At 55.6% G+C, this 16,323-nt stretch overlaps 1 protein-coding gene across 1 annotated transcript in view; it reads left to right on the top strand.

Annotated features, from left to right (window-relative positions):
• Positions 1 to 15,451, top strand: part of LOC142923360 (actin-binding protein WASF3-like) — a gene marked incomplete at its 3' end in the record, with an annotated part of 33,351 nt that extends 17,900 nt beyond the window's left edge. Inside the window, exons 4-6 of the mRNA XM_076064435.1 lie at positions 2,998 to 3,115; positions 10,463 to 10,734; positions 15,345 to 15,451. Of these exons, the coding sequence (XP_075920550.1) occupies positions 2,998 to 3,115; positions 10,463 to 10,734; positions 15,345 to 15,451 (497 nt within the window). The remainder of the gene's footprint in view (positions 1 to 2,997; positions 3,116 to 10,462; positions 10,735 to 15,344) is intronic.
• Between the last annotated feature and the right edge of the window lie 872 nt (positions 15,452 to 16,323).

The following is a 16,323-nucleotide window of genomic DNA, read 5'->3' on the forward strand; positions in this document are numbered from 1 at the left end:
CACTCACCCACTCACCCACTCACCCACTTACTCACTCACCCACTCACTCACACACTCACTCACTCACTCATCCACTCACTCACTCACTCACCTACTCACTCACTCACTCACCCACTCACTCACCCACTCACTCACCCACTCACTCACCCACTCACTCACCTACTCACCACTCACTCAGTCACTCACCCACTCACTCACCCACTCACCACTCACTCACCCACTCACTCACCCACCCACTCACTCACTCACTCACCCACCCACTCACTCACCCACTCAGTCACTCACCCACTCACTCACCCACTCACTCACTCACTCACCCACTCACTCACCCACTCACTCACCCACTCACCCACCCACTCACCCACTCACTTACTCAGCCACTCACTCACCCTGTCACTCACTCACCCACTCACTCACTCACTCACCCACCCACTCACCCACTCACTCACCCACTCACTCACCCACTCACTCACCCACTCACTCACTCACCCACTCAGTCACTCACTCACTCACCCACTCACTCACCCACTCACCACTCACTCACTCACTCACCCACTCACTCACTCACCCACTCAGTCACTCACTCACTCACCCACTCACTCACTCACTCACCCACTCACTCACTCACCCACTCACTCACTCAGTCACTCACCCACTCACTCACCCACTCACTCACCCTGTCACTCATCCACTCACTCACTCACCCACTCACTCACCCACTCACTCACCCACTCACTCACTCACCCACTCACTCACCCACTCACTCACCCACTCACTCACCCACTCACTCACTCACCCACTCACTCACCCACTCACTCACCCACTCACTCACTCACTCACCCTGTCACTCACTCACCTACTCACCCACCCACTCACTCACCCACTCACTCACTCACCCACTCACTCACTCACCCACTCACTCACTCACTCACCCACTCACCCACCCACTCACCCACTCACTCACCCACTCACCCACCCACTCACCCACTCACTCAGTCACTCACTCACTCACCCACTCACTCACCCACTCACTCACTCACCCACTCAGTCACTCACTCACTCACTCACCCACTCACTCACCCACTCAGTCACTCACCCACTCACTCACTCACCCACTCGCTCACTCACCCACTCAGTCACTCACCCACCCACTCAGTCACTCACCCACTCACTCACTCACTCACCCACTCACTCACTCACCCACTCAGTCACTCACCCACTCAGTCACTCACTCACCTACTCACCCACTCACCCACTCACCCACCCACTCACCCACCCACTCACTCACCCACTCACTCACCCACTCACCCACTCACTCACTCACCCACTCAGTCACTCACCCACTCACTCACTCACTCACCCACTCACTCACCCACCCACTCACTCACCCACTCACCCACCCACTCACTCACTCACCCACTCACTCACACATCCACTCACTCACCCACTCACTCACCCACCCACTCACCCACTCACCCACTCACTCACTCACCCACTCACTCACCCGCTCACTCACTCGCTCACTCACTCGCTCACCCACTCACTCACTCACCCACTCACTCACTCACCCACTCACTCACTCACCCACCCACTCACTCACTCTCTCCCCGTGTCTCTCTTCCTGTGTCTCTCTCCCCGTGTCTCTCTCCCCGTGTCTCTCTCCCCGTGTCTCTCCCCGTGTGTCTCTCTCCCCGTGTCTCTCTCCCCGTGTCTCTCTCTCCCCGTGTCTCTCTCACCGTGTCTCTCTCCCCGTGTCTCTCTCCCCGTGTCTCTCTCTCCCCCTGTCTCTCTCCCCTTGTCTCTCTCTCCCCGTGTGTCTCTGTCCCTGTGTCTCTCTCCCCCTGTCTCTCTCTCCCTGTGTCTCTCTCTCTACCCGTGTGTCTCTCTCCCCCTGTCTCTCTCCCTGTGTGTCTCTCTCCCTGTGTCTCTCTCCCCGTGTCTCTCTCTCCCCGTGTGTCTCACCGTCTCTCTCCCCCTGTCTCTCTCCCCGTGTCTCCCCGTGTCTCTCTCCCCGTGTCTCTCTGTCTCTCTCCCCGTGTGTCTCTCCCCCTGTCTCTCTCCCCCTGTCTCTCTCCCCGTGTCTCTCTGTCTCTCTCCCCGTGTGTCTCACCGTCTCTCTCCCCCTGTCTCTCTCCCTGTGTCTCTCTCTCCCCGTGTCTCTCTCCCCCCGTGTCTCTCTCCCCGTGTCTCTCTCCCCGTGTCTCTCTCTCCCTGTGTCTCTCTGTCTCTCTCCCCGTGTGTCTCACCGTCTCTCTCCCCCTGTCTCTCTCCCCCCGTGTCTCTCTCCCCCTGTCTCTCTCCCCGTGTCTCTCTCCCCATGTCTCTCTCTCCCCGTGTCTCTCTCCCCCTGTCTCTCTCCCCGTGTCTCTCCGTGTCTCTCTCCCCGTGTCTCTCTCTCCCCGTGTCTCTCTCTCCGTGTCTCTCTCCCCGTGTCTCTCTCTCCCCGTGTCTCACTCTCCGTGTCTCTCTCCCCGTGTCTCTCTCTCCCCGTCTCTCTCTCCCCGTGTCTCTCCCCGTGTCTCTCTCTCTCTCCCCGTGTCTCTCTCTCTCCCCGTGTCTCTCTCTCTCCCCGTGTCTCTCCCCGTGTCTCTCTCTCTCCCCGTGTCTCTCTCTCTCCCCGTGTCTCTCCCCGTGTCTCTCTCTCTCCACGTGTCTCTCTCCGTGTCTTTCTCCCTGTGTCTCTCTCCCCGTGTGTCTCTCTCCCCGTGTGTCTCACCGTCTCTCTCCCCCTGTCTCTCTCCCTGTGTCTCTCTCCCCGTGTGTGTCTCTCCCCCTGTCTCTCTCCCTGTGTCTCACCGTCTCTCTCTCCCCGTGTGTCTCTCTCCCCGTGTGTCTCTCTCCCCGTGTCTCTCTCCCCGTGTCTCTCTCTCTGTCCCTGTGTCTCTCTCCCCCTCTCCTCTCTCCCCGTGTCTCTCTCCCCGTGTGTCTCTCTGTCTCTCTGTCTCTCTCCCCGTGTCTCTCTCCCCGTGTCTCTCTCCCCGTGTCTCTGTGTCCCAGTGATGATCGGAAGGACGGATTGAAGTTCTACACCGACCCTTCATATTTCTTCGACCTCTGGAGAGAGAAAATGTTGCAGGACACGGAGGATAAACGCAAAGAAAAGAGACGTCAGAGGGTGAGTGGGTGGGTGGGTTAGTGGGTGGGTGGGTTAGTGGGTGGATGGGTTAGTGGGTGGATGGGTTAGTGGGTGGGTGGGTTAGTGGGTGGGTGGGTTAGTGGGTGGGTGGGTTAGTGGGTGGGTGGGTTAGTGGGTGGGTGGGTGGGTGAGTGGGTGGGTGGTTGGGTGGGTGGGTGGATGGGTGAGTGGGTGAGTGGATGGGTGGTTGGGTGGGTGGGTGAGTGGGTGAGTGGGTGAGTGGGTGGGTGAGTCTCCCTCTCTGCCTCTCTGTCTTTCTCCCCCCACTCTCCATGTCTCTCTCTGCATCTCCCTGGCTGTGTGTGTGTCTGTGTGTCTGTGTGTGTGTCTGTGTGTGTGTCTGTGTGTCTGTGTGTGTGTGTCTGTGTGTGTGTGTGTTTCTGTGTGTGTCTGTGTGTGTGTCTGTGTTTGTGTGTGTGTGTGTGCTATGTGTGTCTGTGTGTGTCTGTGTGTGTCTGTGTGTCTGTGTGTGCTGTGTCTGTGTGTGACACTGTGTGTGTGTGTGTCTGTGTGTGTGTCTTTGTGTGCTGTGTGTCTGTCACTGTCTGTGTGTCACTGTGTGTGTGTCTGTGTGTGTCTGTGTGTGTGTGTGTCTATGTGTGTGCTATGTGTGTGTGTGTATGTGTATGTGTGTCTGTGTGTGTGTCTGTGTGTGTGTCTATGTGTGTGTCTATGTGTGCTATGTGTGTGTGTCTGTGTGTCTGTGTGTGTGTGTGTCTGTGTCTCTGTGTGTGTGTCTATGTGTCTGTGTGTGTGTGTCTGTCTGTGTGTCTGTGTGTGTGTGCTATGTGTGCGTGTGCTATGTGTGTGCTCTGTGTCACTGTGTGTGTGTGTGTCTATGTGTGTGTCTGTGTGTGTGTATCTGTGTGTGTGTGTGCTATGTGTGTGTCACTGTGTGTGTGTCACTGTGTCTGTGTGTGTCTCTGTGTGTCTATGTGTCTATGTCTGTGTGTGTGTCTGTGTGTCTCTGTGTGTGTGTGCTATGTGTGTGTCTGTGTGTGTGTCTGTGTCTGTGTGTGTGTCTGTGTGTGTGTATGTGTGTGTGTGTAGCGATAGTGTAGTGGTTAGCGCTACGCTGCGCTATGAACCTGGCGACCCGGGTTCGATTCCCGCTCACGGCCAACACCACCAGTGACGATTATCTGAATCGGTCCCGGGCCTCCCCTAGGTCGACTCAGCCTCAAATGAGTACCTGGTGCGGTGTGTAAACATCGCCACTAGGGAGACAAAGGCGGTCGGGCGTGGTGCTGGCCACCCACCCCCTCGTGAACCGTTCCGGCCTTCATAGGTGCTCGCTAACAGCACTTGCCCCTACAGTCTGTTAAGGCTATACGGGGGATCTTTGTCTTGTCTGTGTGTGTGCTATGTGTGTGTGGCTCTGTGTGTGTGCTGTGTGTGTGTCTGTGTCTGTTTGTGTGTCTGTGTGTGTGTGTCTGTGTGTGTCTGTGTGTGTCTGTGTGTGTGTCTCTGTGTCTGTGTGTGTGTCTCTGTGTCTGTGTGCTATGTGTGTGTGTGTGTGCTATGTGCCGGACGGGCAACTCTGTCGTGGACAGTGCTGTGGGGGGAGTTCCAATTTTGATTGGCTCCTCCCCTCATGGCATATGTGTCCACCACAGGGGCTAAACGGGGGCTCTGGACGGGTGCGAGGGGCTGGTAACCCCTCCACCTTCAATTAATTACCACAAAACCACGAATTAAAGTGAAATATGTAACAACTAAGCTTGTGCCGGAGGCCCCGGGGGGCCAGGCGTCTATGACGTCTCCTGGCCAAACCCCAATTGGCGGAGCCAGGAGATTGAATACCTACCCTCGGGGCTACTCCAGAAACAACGAAAAGCCACTACGGGTGGCCACGTGGAATGTTCGAACGCTCACTGCAGAGGAGAGGCTGCCACTCCTCTGTCGGGAGCTGGACCGGTACCGCCTGGATCTATGCGGCATTCAGGAGGTCCGGTGGACCGGCTCTGGCTCCTGCCACCATGAGGGGTGGACAGTCCTCTACTCGGGGCAGCAGACTGCCAAACAACAGGGTGTGGGTCTTCTTTTGAACAAAAGAATGAAGGGGGCGTGGGAGCGTGGCGGTGAGGTGTGGGAAGCTGTAAGCCCCAGGCTACTTTGGGCTCGCCTTCCCATCAACCGGAGGCGAGGAATGGTGGTCGTGGTTACTTATGCCCCCACCGAAGATGAACATCCGTGGAGGGATGCAGGCAAAGCCGATGAGTCAGATGCCTTCTATGACCTCCTGTCACAGGTGCTGGCTAAAGTGGCCCCTCGGGATAGAGTCATCATGTTGGGTGACTTCAATGCCCGAGTTGGTCATGATACTGGCACCTGGTCTGGAGTGATTGGAGGGCATGGGCCAGATCAGCTCAATAACAATGGTAGGAGGCTGCTAGATTTTTGTGCAGCCCATGGGCTTGTAATTACCAACACGCTGTTCCGGCATCGGCGCATCCACACAACATCATGGATGCATGCCGGGTCCAAGCAAGAACATCTGCTGGACTACATAGTGACGGACCAGCGAATGCGAGCCCATGTCCTTGACACCAGGACCTACCGTGGAGCTGATCTGCCCTCTGACCATCGACTAGTCATCTGTAAGATGCGCCTGCCATTCTTCCACTCCGGTGGTGGGTGTACACCCAGGACCACATTCCAACCTAAAGTGGCCTGGTCTCAGTTATCTGATGAAAGTTGCAAGCGAGAATTTCATCATCGCTTGCGGCTGGGATTGGCATCGTCCCCGACTCCTCCTGATGTCGAGGGTAAATGGGCGAGGTTTAGGACTGTGACTCATGCAGCTGCAATGGCTGCTTTGGGTACGCGGTCCAGACCTCCCCAGACACCCTGGATGACAGAGGAGTTGTTCAGGATGGTTGAGAAAAAGCGACAGGCCCACTGTCATCGGCTACAGAATCCCACGTCAGAGAATGAGGAGGCTTACCGCAGCCTTCGCTCGGAGGTTCGGAGAGCCGTGAGGCGCTGCAAGGATGGGTGGTGGTCGCGGGTTGCTGAGGAGATGGAGTCTGCCTCAGTGGCCCGTGATCACAAATCGCTATTTAACTCCATCAAAAAAGTAACCTGCAGCGCCACACCTATTACCATCATTAGGGGAAAAAACGGTGATCCAATTTCCGACCCCCAGGAACAGGTTCGCAGATTTGCTGAGCATTTCTGTGAGGTCCTGGGGGAGGGAAAATCCCACAGCCAGGAAAACATCGTGGCACAAAGTGAGGATGACCCTGCTGAGGCTGCGGTGCCTCAAATATTGGATGAAGTCACCCCCTGTGAGTGGCTGGCTGAGGTGCCATCTGCTGAGGAAGTATTGAAGGCGATCCGGAGTCTGAGACCAGGAAAGGCAGCGGGCAGAGATGATCTCCCAAGCGAAATGCTGAGGGAGGGTGGCGTTTGTGCACAGACTGCCCTATATGACATCATAACAACAGTCTGGACCACTGGACGGGTTCCGCAGGATTGGAAGGATGCCCTGGTGGTCCCCCTTTTTAAGAAGGGGGACCGCACAGACTGTAACAACTACAGGGGCATCTCACTCCTCAGTGTGCCGGGAAAGGTCCTGGCAAGGATTATTCAGCATCGCCTTGCCAGGCACGCTGAGGAGAGGCTTGCGGAGCCCCAATGCGGTTTCAGGAAAGGGCGGTCCTGCACAGATGCCATATTTTCTGTCCGTCTGCTACAGCAGAGGTGTAGGGAATTCCAACAAGACCTACATCTCTGCTTTATTGACCTGGTCAAGGCCTATGATACCATCAGTAGGCCTGGGCTCTGGGTCGTTCTTCGTGCTTTTGGAGTACCTGACCCTCTGCTCACGATCATTAAGGACCTTCATGATGGTGAGCGGGCCCGGGTAAAACTACGTGGCCGGGAGTCAGAGCCATTCCCTGTACACCTTGGGGTGCGACAGGGATGTCCTCTGGCTCCCACATTATTTAACATCTATTTTGACCACGTAGTTCGTGAAGCCTTCAATAGCTGTACCGGGGGAATCTCCATATGGTACAGATATAATGGGAGGCTAATCGATGCCCGGGTGCGGTCAAGGGATGGCTCCCTATTGCTCAACCACGTTATGTATGCTGATGACTTGGTAATAGCTGCTCAGTCAGAGGAGGAGTTGCAGACGCTGCTGCTGAGACTGGAGCGTGCCACTAAGAGGTGGGGCCTTACCATCAGCCCCACCAAAACTAAGCACCTGCCTGGGTATTTTGTACCATCGGACACTCCACCCCCACAACTCCCAATCGGTGATGGGGCAGTTGTGGAGAGAGTGGAGAGTTTCCCATACCTGGGCAGTGTGCTTATGACTGGCTCCAGTTTAACAGCAGAGGTCTCACTCCGAATCAGTCGAGCGGCAATATCTTTTCATCGGTTGCGTAACGCTGTGTGGAAGCTACCTGGTCTGTCGCTCCGCACTAAGCTTCAGGTCTTCTCGGCCACGGTCATTCCCTCCCTTCTCTACGCTTGCGAAACGTGGACCCCCCTAATGGAACATCTTCGCCGGTTAGAAACATTTAGGCTGACCTGCCTACGATCCATCCTGGGTTTAACCAGACTGGATTGTGTGAGGAGCTCACAAATCCTTGAAAGATCTGGGCAGGGTCCCATCGGTGAGCTCCTCCGGCAGGCAAGGCTGCGATGGCTGGGTCATGTAGCCCGCATGCCCAGCCACCGCATGCCGAAACAGCTTTTGTTTGGCCGGATTGAGGGGGCTAAGCGGGCGCGGCACGGGCTAGAGAAGAGATGGAGTGATGTGGTACAGGAGGACGTGGAGCTGAGTGGACTTGCCGATGACTGGTACCAGCGGTGTCAAGATCGGCCTCTGTGGAGGAGGCTCGTGAAGGATGCTACTGGGCAGTTGGAGGCAGTCGCCCTCCAACAACAACGGAGGGCGGAGGAGCGACGCTCACAACAGCGAGCGGAGCGCCGGGTGGCTAAAGCACAGCAGGTTGGCACAGTAGGGGGCACAGGTGGTGCATCAGCCAGTCATCTCAGTCAGTCGACCCGTGGCACCTGGGTCTGCCCCGTGACCTCCTGCCAGCGGGCGTTCGACACTTCACGTGGCCTCAGGGTGCACATAGCCTGGCACAAGCGTCGTGGTGACGTCACCGCCACTTAGTGGCGAATGGCGGTTGTTGTTGTTGTTGTTGTGTGTGTGTGTCTACGTGTCTATGTGTGTGTGTGTCTATGTGTGTGTCTGTGTGTGTGTATCTGTGTGTGTGTGCTATGTGTGTGTCACTGTGTGTGTGTCACTGTGTCTGTGTGTGTGTGTGTGTGTCTGTGTGTCTATGTGTCTGTGTGTGCTATGTGTGTGTGTGTGTGTCTGTGTGTGTCTCTGTGTATGTGTGTCACTGTGTGTGTGCTATGTCTGTGTGTGTCTGTGTCTCTGTGTCTCTGTCTGTGTGTGCTATGTGTGTCTGTGTGTGTGCTATGTGTGTGTGCTATGTGTGTCTGTGTGTGTGCTATGTGTGTGTGCTATGTGTCACTGTGTGTGTGCTATGTGTGTGTGTCTGTGTGTGTGTGTCTGTGTGTGCTATGTGTGTGTGTCTGTGTGTGTGTGTCTGTGTGTTTCTGTGTGTGTCTGTGTGTGCTATGTGTGTGTGTCTGTGTGTGTGTCACTGTCTATGTGTCTATGTCTATGTGTGTGTGTGTCTATGTCTGTGTGTGTGTCTATGTGTGTGTGTCTCTGTGTCTGTGTGCTACGTGTCTATGTGTGTGTGTCTGTGTGTGTGTCTGTGTATGTCTGTGTGTGTGTGTCTGTGTGCTACGTGTCTATGTGCTATGTCTATGTGTGTGTGTGTCACTGTGTGTGTGCTATGTCTGTGTGTGTCTGTGTCTCTGTGTCTATGTGTGTGTGTCTGTGTGTGTGTGTGTGTGTCTGTGTGTGTGTCTATGTGTGTGTGTCTGTGTGTGTGTCTGTGTGTGTGTGCTATGTGTGTGTGTCTGTGTCTGTTTGTGTGTCTGTGTGTGTGTGTCTGTGTGTGTCTGTGTGTGTGTCTCTGTGTCTGTGTGTGTGTCTCTGTGTCTGTGTGCTATGTGTGTGTCACTGTGTGTGTGTCACTGTGTCTGTGTGTGTCTGTGTGTCTATGTGTCTGTGTGTGCTATGTGTGTGTGTGTGTGTCTCTGTGTGTGTCTCTGTGTATGTGTGTCACTGTGTGTGTGCTATGTCTGTGTGTGTCTGTGTCTCTGTGTCTCTGTCTGTGTGTGCTATGTGTGTCTGTGTGTGTGCTATGTGTGTGTGCTATGTGTGTCTGTGTGTGTGCTATGTGTGTGTGCTATGTGTCACTGTGTGTGTGCTATGTGTGCTATGTCTGTGTGTGTCTGTGTGTGCTATGTGTGTGTGTCTGTGTGTGTGTGTCTGTGTGTGCTATGTGTGTGTGTCTGTGTGTGTGTGTCTGTGTGTGTCTGTGTGTGCTATGTGTGTGTGTCTGTGTGTGTGTCACTGTATATGTGTCTATGTCTATGTGTGTGTGTGTCTATGTCTGTGTGTGTGTCTATGTGTGTGTGTCTCTGTGTCTGTGTGCTACGTGTCTATGTGCTATGTCTATGTGTGTGTGTCTGTGTGTGTGTCTGTGTCTGTGTGTGTCTGTGTGTGTGTGTCTGTGTGCTATGTCTATGTGTGTGTGTGTCACTGTGTGTGTGCTATGTCTGTGTGCGTCTGTGTCTCTGTGTCTATGTGTGTGTGTCTGTGTGTGTGTCTGTGTGTGTGTGTCTGTGTGTGTGTCTATGTGTGTGTGTCTGTGTGTGTGTCTGTGTGTGTGTCTGTGTCTCTGTGTGTGTCTCTGTGTTTGTGTGTCTCTGTGTGTGTGCTATGTGTGTGTGTCACTGTGTGTGTGTGTGTGCTATGTGTGTGTCTGTGTTTGTGTGTCTGTGTGTGTCTGTGTGTGTCTCTGTGTCTGTGTGCTACGTGTGTCTGTGTGTGTGTCTGTGTGTGTGTGTGTGTCTATGTCTCTATGTGTGTGTGTGTCACTGTGTGTGTGTGAGTGTGTCTGTGTATGTCTGTGTCTGTGTCTGTGTGCTACGTGTCTATGTGCTATGTCTCTGTGTGTGTGCTACGTGTCTCTGTGTGTGTGTCTCTGTGTGTGTGTCTCTGTGTGCTACGTGTCTATGTGCTACGTGTCTATGTGTCTCTGTGTGTGTGTCTCTGTGTGTGTGTCTCTGTGTCTCTGTGGCTACGTGTCTGTGTGCTACGTGTCTATGTGCTATGTGTGTGTGTGTGTGTCTCTGTGTGTGTGTCTCTGTGTGCTACGTGTCTATGTGCTATGTCTATGTGTCTCTCTGTGTCTCTGTGTCTGTGTGTGTAAGTAGAAGAGGGTCGACGGCACGACCCGTGAGGTGAAGAAGGTTCGCAAGGCTCGCAACCGTCGCCAGGAGTGGAACCTCATGGCCTACGACATCGAATTCCGCACCGCCACGGCCACCGCCACCACCGCCACCACCGCCACCACCGCCGCGGTGGTGCCGGGCGGTGGTGGCGGTGGTGGCGGTGGTGGCGGTGGTGGCGGTGGTGGTGGTGGTGGTGGGGTGAGTCAGCAGCAGCTGCTGGGCTCGTCGGATGGCTCCATGTCGCCAGATACTCGGTGGGTGGTGAAGGTGGTGGTGGTGGTGGTGGTGATGGTGGTGGTGGTGGTGGTGATGGTGGTGGTGGTGGTGGAGGTGGTGGTGATGGTGATGGTGATGGTCGTGGTGGTGGTGGTGGTAGTGGTCGTGGTGGTGATGGTAGTGGTGGTGGTGGTGGTCGTGGTGGTGGTGGTGGTGGTGGTGGAGGTGGTGGTGGTGGTGGTGGTGGTGGTGGAGGTGGTGGTGGTGTGGTGGTGGTGGTGGTGTGGTGGTGAAGAGATGGGCGGGAGAGATGTGTCTGTGTCTGTGTGTGTCTGTGTGTGTGTGTGTCTGTGTGTGTGTCTGTGTGTGTGTCTGTGTGTGTGTCTGTGTGGGTGTCTGTGTGTGTGTCTGTGTGGGTGTCTGTGTGTGTGTCTGTGTGTGTGTCTGTGTGGGTGTCTGTGTGTGTGTCTGTGTGTGTGTGTGTGTTGCGGTGCCGGACGGTCAACTCTGTCGTGGACAGTGCTGTGGGGGGAGGACCAATTCCGATTGGCTCCTCCCCTCATGGCGTCTGTGTCCACCACAGGGGCTAAACGGGGGCTCTGGACGGGTGCGAGGGGCTGGTAACCCCTCCACCTTCAATTAATTACCACGAAACCACGAGTTAAACTGAAATATGTAACTAATAAGCTTGTGCCAGAGGCCCCGGGGGGACAGGCGTCTATGACGTCTCCTGGCCAAACCCCAATTGGCGGAGCCAGGAGATTGAATCTCAACCCTCGGGGCTCCTCCAGAAACAACGAAAAGCCAGTTCGTGTGGCCACGTGGAATGTTCGAACGCTCACTGCGGAGGAGAGGCTGCCGCTCCTCTGTCGGGAGCTGGACCGGTATCGCCTGGATCTCTGTGGCATTCAGGAGGTCCGGTGGACCGGTTCTGGCTCCTACCACCATGAGGGGTGGACAGTCCTCTACTCGGGGCAGCAGACTGCCAAACAACAGGGAGTGGCTCTTCTTCTGAACAAAATAATGAAGGGGGCGTGGGAGCGTGGCGGTGAGGTGTGGGAAGCTGTAAGCCCCAGGCTACTTTGGGCTCCCCTTCCCATCAACCGGAGGCGAGGAATGGTGGTCGTGGTTACTTATGCCCCCACCGAAGACGAACATCCGTGGAGGGATGCAGGCAAAGCCAATGAGTCAGATGCCTTCTATGACCTGTCACAGGTGCTGGCTAAAGTGGCCCCTCGGGATAGAGTCATCTTGTTGGGTGACTTCAATGCCCGAGTTGGTCATGATGCTGGTACCTGGTCTGGAGTGATTGGAGGGCATGGGCCAGATCAATAACAACGGTAGGAGGCTGCTAGATTTTTGTGCAGCCCATGGGCTTGTAATTACCAACACGCTGTTCCGGCATCGGTGCATCCACACAACATCATGGATGCATGCCGGGTCCAAGCAAGAACGTCTGCTGGACTACATAGTGACGGACCAGCGGATGCGAGCCCATGTCCTGGACACCAGGACCTACCGTGGAGCTGATCTGCCCTCTGACCATCGACTAGTCATCTGTAAGATGCGCCTGCCATTCTTCCACTCCGGTGGTGGGTGTACACCCAGGACCCCATTCCAACCTAAAGTGGCCTGGTCTCAGTTATCTGATGAAAGTTGCAAGCGAGAATTTCATCATCATTTGCGGCTGGGGTTGGCATCGTCCCCGACTCCTCCTGATGTCGAGGGTAAATGGGCGAGGTTTAGGACTGTGACTCATGCAGCTGCAATGGCTGCTTTGGGTACGTGGTCCAGACCTCCCCAGAGACCCTGGCTGACAGGGGAGGTGTTCAGGATGGTTGAGAAAAAGCGACAGGCCCACTCTCATCGGCTACAGCATCCCACGTCAGAGAATGAGGAGGCTTACCGCAGCCTTCGCTCGGAGGTTCGGAGAGCTGTGAGGCGCTGCAAGGATGGGTGGTGGTCGCGGGTTGCTGAGGTGATGGAGTCTGCCTCAGTGGCCCGTGATCACAAATCTCTATTTAACGCCATCAAAAAAGTAACCTGCAGCGCTACACCTATTACCATCATTTGGGGAAAAAACGGTGATCCAATCTCCGACCCCCAGTAACAGGTTTGCAGATTTGCTGAGCATTTCTGTGAGGTCCTGGGGGAGGGGAAATCCCTCAGCCAGGAAAACATCGTGGCACAAAGTGGGGATGACCCTGCTGAGGCTGCGGTGCCTCAAATATTGGAGGAAGAAGTCACCCCCTGTGAGTGGCTGGCTGAAGTGCCATCTGTTGAGGAAGTACTGAAGGCGATCCGGAGTCTGAGACCAGGAAAGGCACCGGGCAGAGATGATCTCCCAAGCGAAATGCTGAGGGAGGGTGGCGTTTGTGCACAGACTGCCCTATATGACATCATAACAACAGTCTGGACCACTGTACGGGTTCCGCAGGATTGTAAGGATGCCCTGGTGGTCCCCCTTTTTAAGAAGTGGGACCGCACAGACTGTAACAACTACAGGGGCATCTCACTCCTCAGTGTGCCGGGAAAGGTCCTGGCAAGGATTATTCAGCATCGCCTTGCCAGGCACGCTGAGGAGAGGCTTTCGGAGCCCCAATGCGGTTTCAGGAAAGGGCGGTCCTGCACAGATGCCATATTTTCTGTCCGTCTGCTACAGCAGAGGTGTAGGGAATTCGAACAAGACCTAAATCTCTGCTTTATTGACCTGGTCAAGGCCTATGATACCATCAGTAGGCCTGGGCTCTGGGTCGTTCTTCGTGCTTTTGGAGTACCTGACCCTCTGCTCACGATCATTAAGGACCTTCATGATGGTGAGCGGGCCCGGGTAAAACTACGTGGCCGGGAGTCAGAGCCATTCCCTATACACCTTGGGGTGCGACAGGGATGTCCTCTGGCTCCCACATTATTTATTTTATCTATTATCTATTTTGACCACGTAGTTCGTGAAGCCTTCAATAGCTGTACCGGGGGAATCTCCATATGGTACAGATATAATGGGAGGCTGATCGATGCCCGGGTGCAGTCAAGGGATGGCTCCCTATTGGTCAACCACATTATGTATGCTGATGATTTGGTAATAGCTGCTCAGTCAGAGGAGGAGTTGGAGACGCTGCTGCTGAGACTGGAGCGTGCCACTAAGAGGTGGGGCCTTACCATCAGCCCCACAAAAACTAAGCACCTGCCTGGGTATTTTGTACCATCGGACACTCCACCCCCACAACTCCCAATCGGTGATGGGGCAGTTGTGGAGAGAGTGGAGAGTTTCCCATACCTGGGCAGTGTGCTTATGACTGGCTCCAGTTTAACAGCAGAGGTCTCACTCCGAATCAGTCGAGCGGCAATATCTTTTCATCGGTTGCGTAACGCTGTGTGGAAGCTACCTGGTCTGTCGCTCCGCACTAAGCTTCAGGTCTTCTCGGCCACGGTCATTCCCTCCCTTCTCTACGCTTGCGAAACGTGGACCCCCCTAATGGAACATCTTCGCCGGTTAGAAACATTTAGGCTGGCCTGCCTACGATCCATCCTGGGTTTAACCAGACTGGATTGTGTGAGGAGCTCACAAATCCTTGAAAGATCTGGGCAGGGTCCCATCGGTGAGCTCCTCCGGCAGGCAAGGCTGCGAAGGCTAGGTCATGTAGCCCGCATGCCCAGCCACCGCATGCCGAAACAGCTTTTGTTTGGCCGGATTGAGGGGGCTAAGCGGGCGCGGCACGGGCTAGAGAAGAGATGGAGTGATGTGGTACAGGAGGACGTGGAGCTGAGTGGACTTGCCGATGACTGGTACCAGCGGTGTCAAGATCGACCTCTGTGGAGGAGGCTCGTGAAGGATGCTACTGGGCAGTTGGAGGTAGTCGCCCTCCAACAACAACGGAGGGTGGAGGAGCGACGCTCACAACAACGAGCGGAGCGCCGGGTGGCTAAAGCACAGCAGGTTGGCACAGTAGGGGGCACAGGTGGTGCATCAGCCAGTCATCTCAGTCAGTCGACCCGTGGCACCTGGGTCTGCCCCGTGACCTCCTGCCAGCGGGCGTTCGACACTTCACGTGGCCTCAGGGTGCACATAGCCTGGCACAAGCGTCGTGGTGACGTCACCGCCACTTAGTGGTGAATGGCGGTTGTTGTTGTTGTGTGGTTGTGTGTGTTTGTGTATCTGTGTTCGCGTGTCTGTGTGTCTGTGTGTTTGTGTGTGTTTGTCTGTGTGTGCGTGTCTCTGAGTGTGTCTCTGAGTTTCTGTGTGTCTCTGAGTGTCTCTGTGTGTCTGTGTGTCTCTTTGTGTTTGTCTCTGTGTGCGTGTGTGTGTGTCTCTGTGTGTGTCTGTGTGTGTGTGTGGTTGTGTGTCTGTGTGTATCTGTGTTCGTGTGTCTGTGTGTGTGTGCGTGTCTCTGAGTGTGTCTCTGAGTTTCTGTGTGTCTCTGTCTCTGTGTGTGTCTGTGTGTCTGTGTGTGTGTCTGTGTGTCTGTGTGTGTGTCTGTGTGTGTGTGTGTGGTAGTGTGTCTGTGTGTATCTGTGTGCGTGTGTCTGTGTGTGTGTGCGTGTCTCTGAGTGTGTCTCTGAGTTTCTGTGTGTCTCTGTCTCTGTGTGTGTGTCTGTGTGTGTGTCTGTGTGTCTGTGTGTGTGCCTCTGTGTCTGTGTGTCTCTGTAGGTCTCATTGCTCTGATGTAATTGATCATCCGTACATGAGCAGCCCCAACCACTCCTCACCAGCACTCACCAACTACAACTCTGGTGAGCTCACCCACCCACTCACTCACCTACCCACCACTCACTCACCACTCACCCACCCACCCACTCACTCACCCACTCACCCACTCACCCACCCACTCACTCACCCACTCACTCACCCACCCACCCACCCACTCACTCACCCACCCACCCACTCACTCACCCACCCACCCACTCACTCACCCACCCACCCACCCACTCACCCACCCACCCACCCACTCACTCACCCACCCACCCACTCACTCACCCACTCACCCACCCACTCACCCACTCACCCACTCACCCACCCACTCACTCACCCACCCACCCACTCACCCACTCACTCACTCACTCACCCACTCACCCACCCACTCACTCACCCACCCACCCACTCACCCACCCACTCACCCACTCACTCACCCACCCACTCACTCACTCACCCACCCACTCACTCACCCACTCACCCACCCACCCACCCACTCCCACTCACTCACTCACCTACCCACCCACTCACTCACCCACCCACTCACTCACCCACCCACTCACCCACCCACCCACTCACCCACACACTCACTCACTCACCCACCCAATCCTCACCCACCCACCCACTCACCCACCCACCCATCCACTCACTCACCCACCCACCCACCCACTCACCCACCCACTCACCCACCCACTCACTCACCCACCCACCCACCCACCCACTCACCCACCCACCCACTCACCCACCCACTCACTCACCCACCCACCCACCCACTCACCCACCCACTCACCCACCCACTCACCCACCCACCCACTCACCCACCCACCTCACTCACCCACCCACCCACTCACCCACCCACTCACTCACCCACTCACTCACCCACTCACTCACCCACCCACCCACCCACTCACCCACCCACCCACTCACCACCCACATC

The sequence above is a fragment of the Petromyzon marinus genome, unplaced genomic scaffold (assembly GCF_048934315.1).
Source record: "Petromyzon marinus isolate PM22_M1 ecotype Great Lakes invasive population unplaced genomic scaffold, UKy_Petmar_22M1.pri1.0 PM_Scaffold_448, whole genome shotgun sequence".
Classification (NCBI taxonomy): Eukaryota; Metazoa; Chordata; class Hyperoartia; order Petromyzontiformes; family Petromyzontidae; genus Petromyzon; species Petromyzon marinus.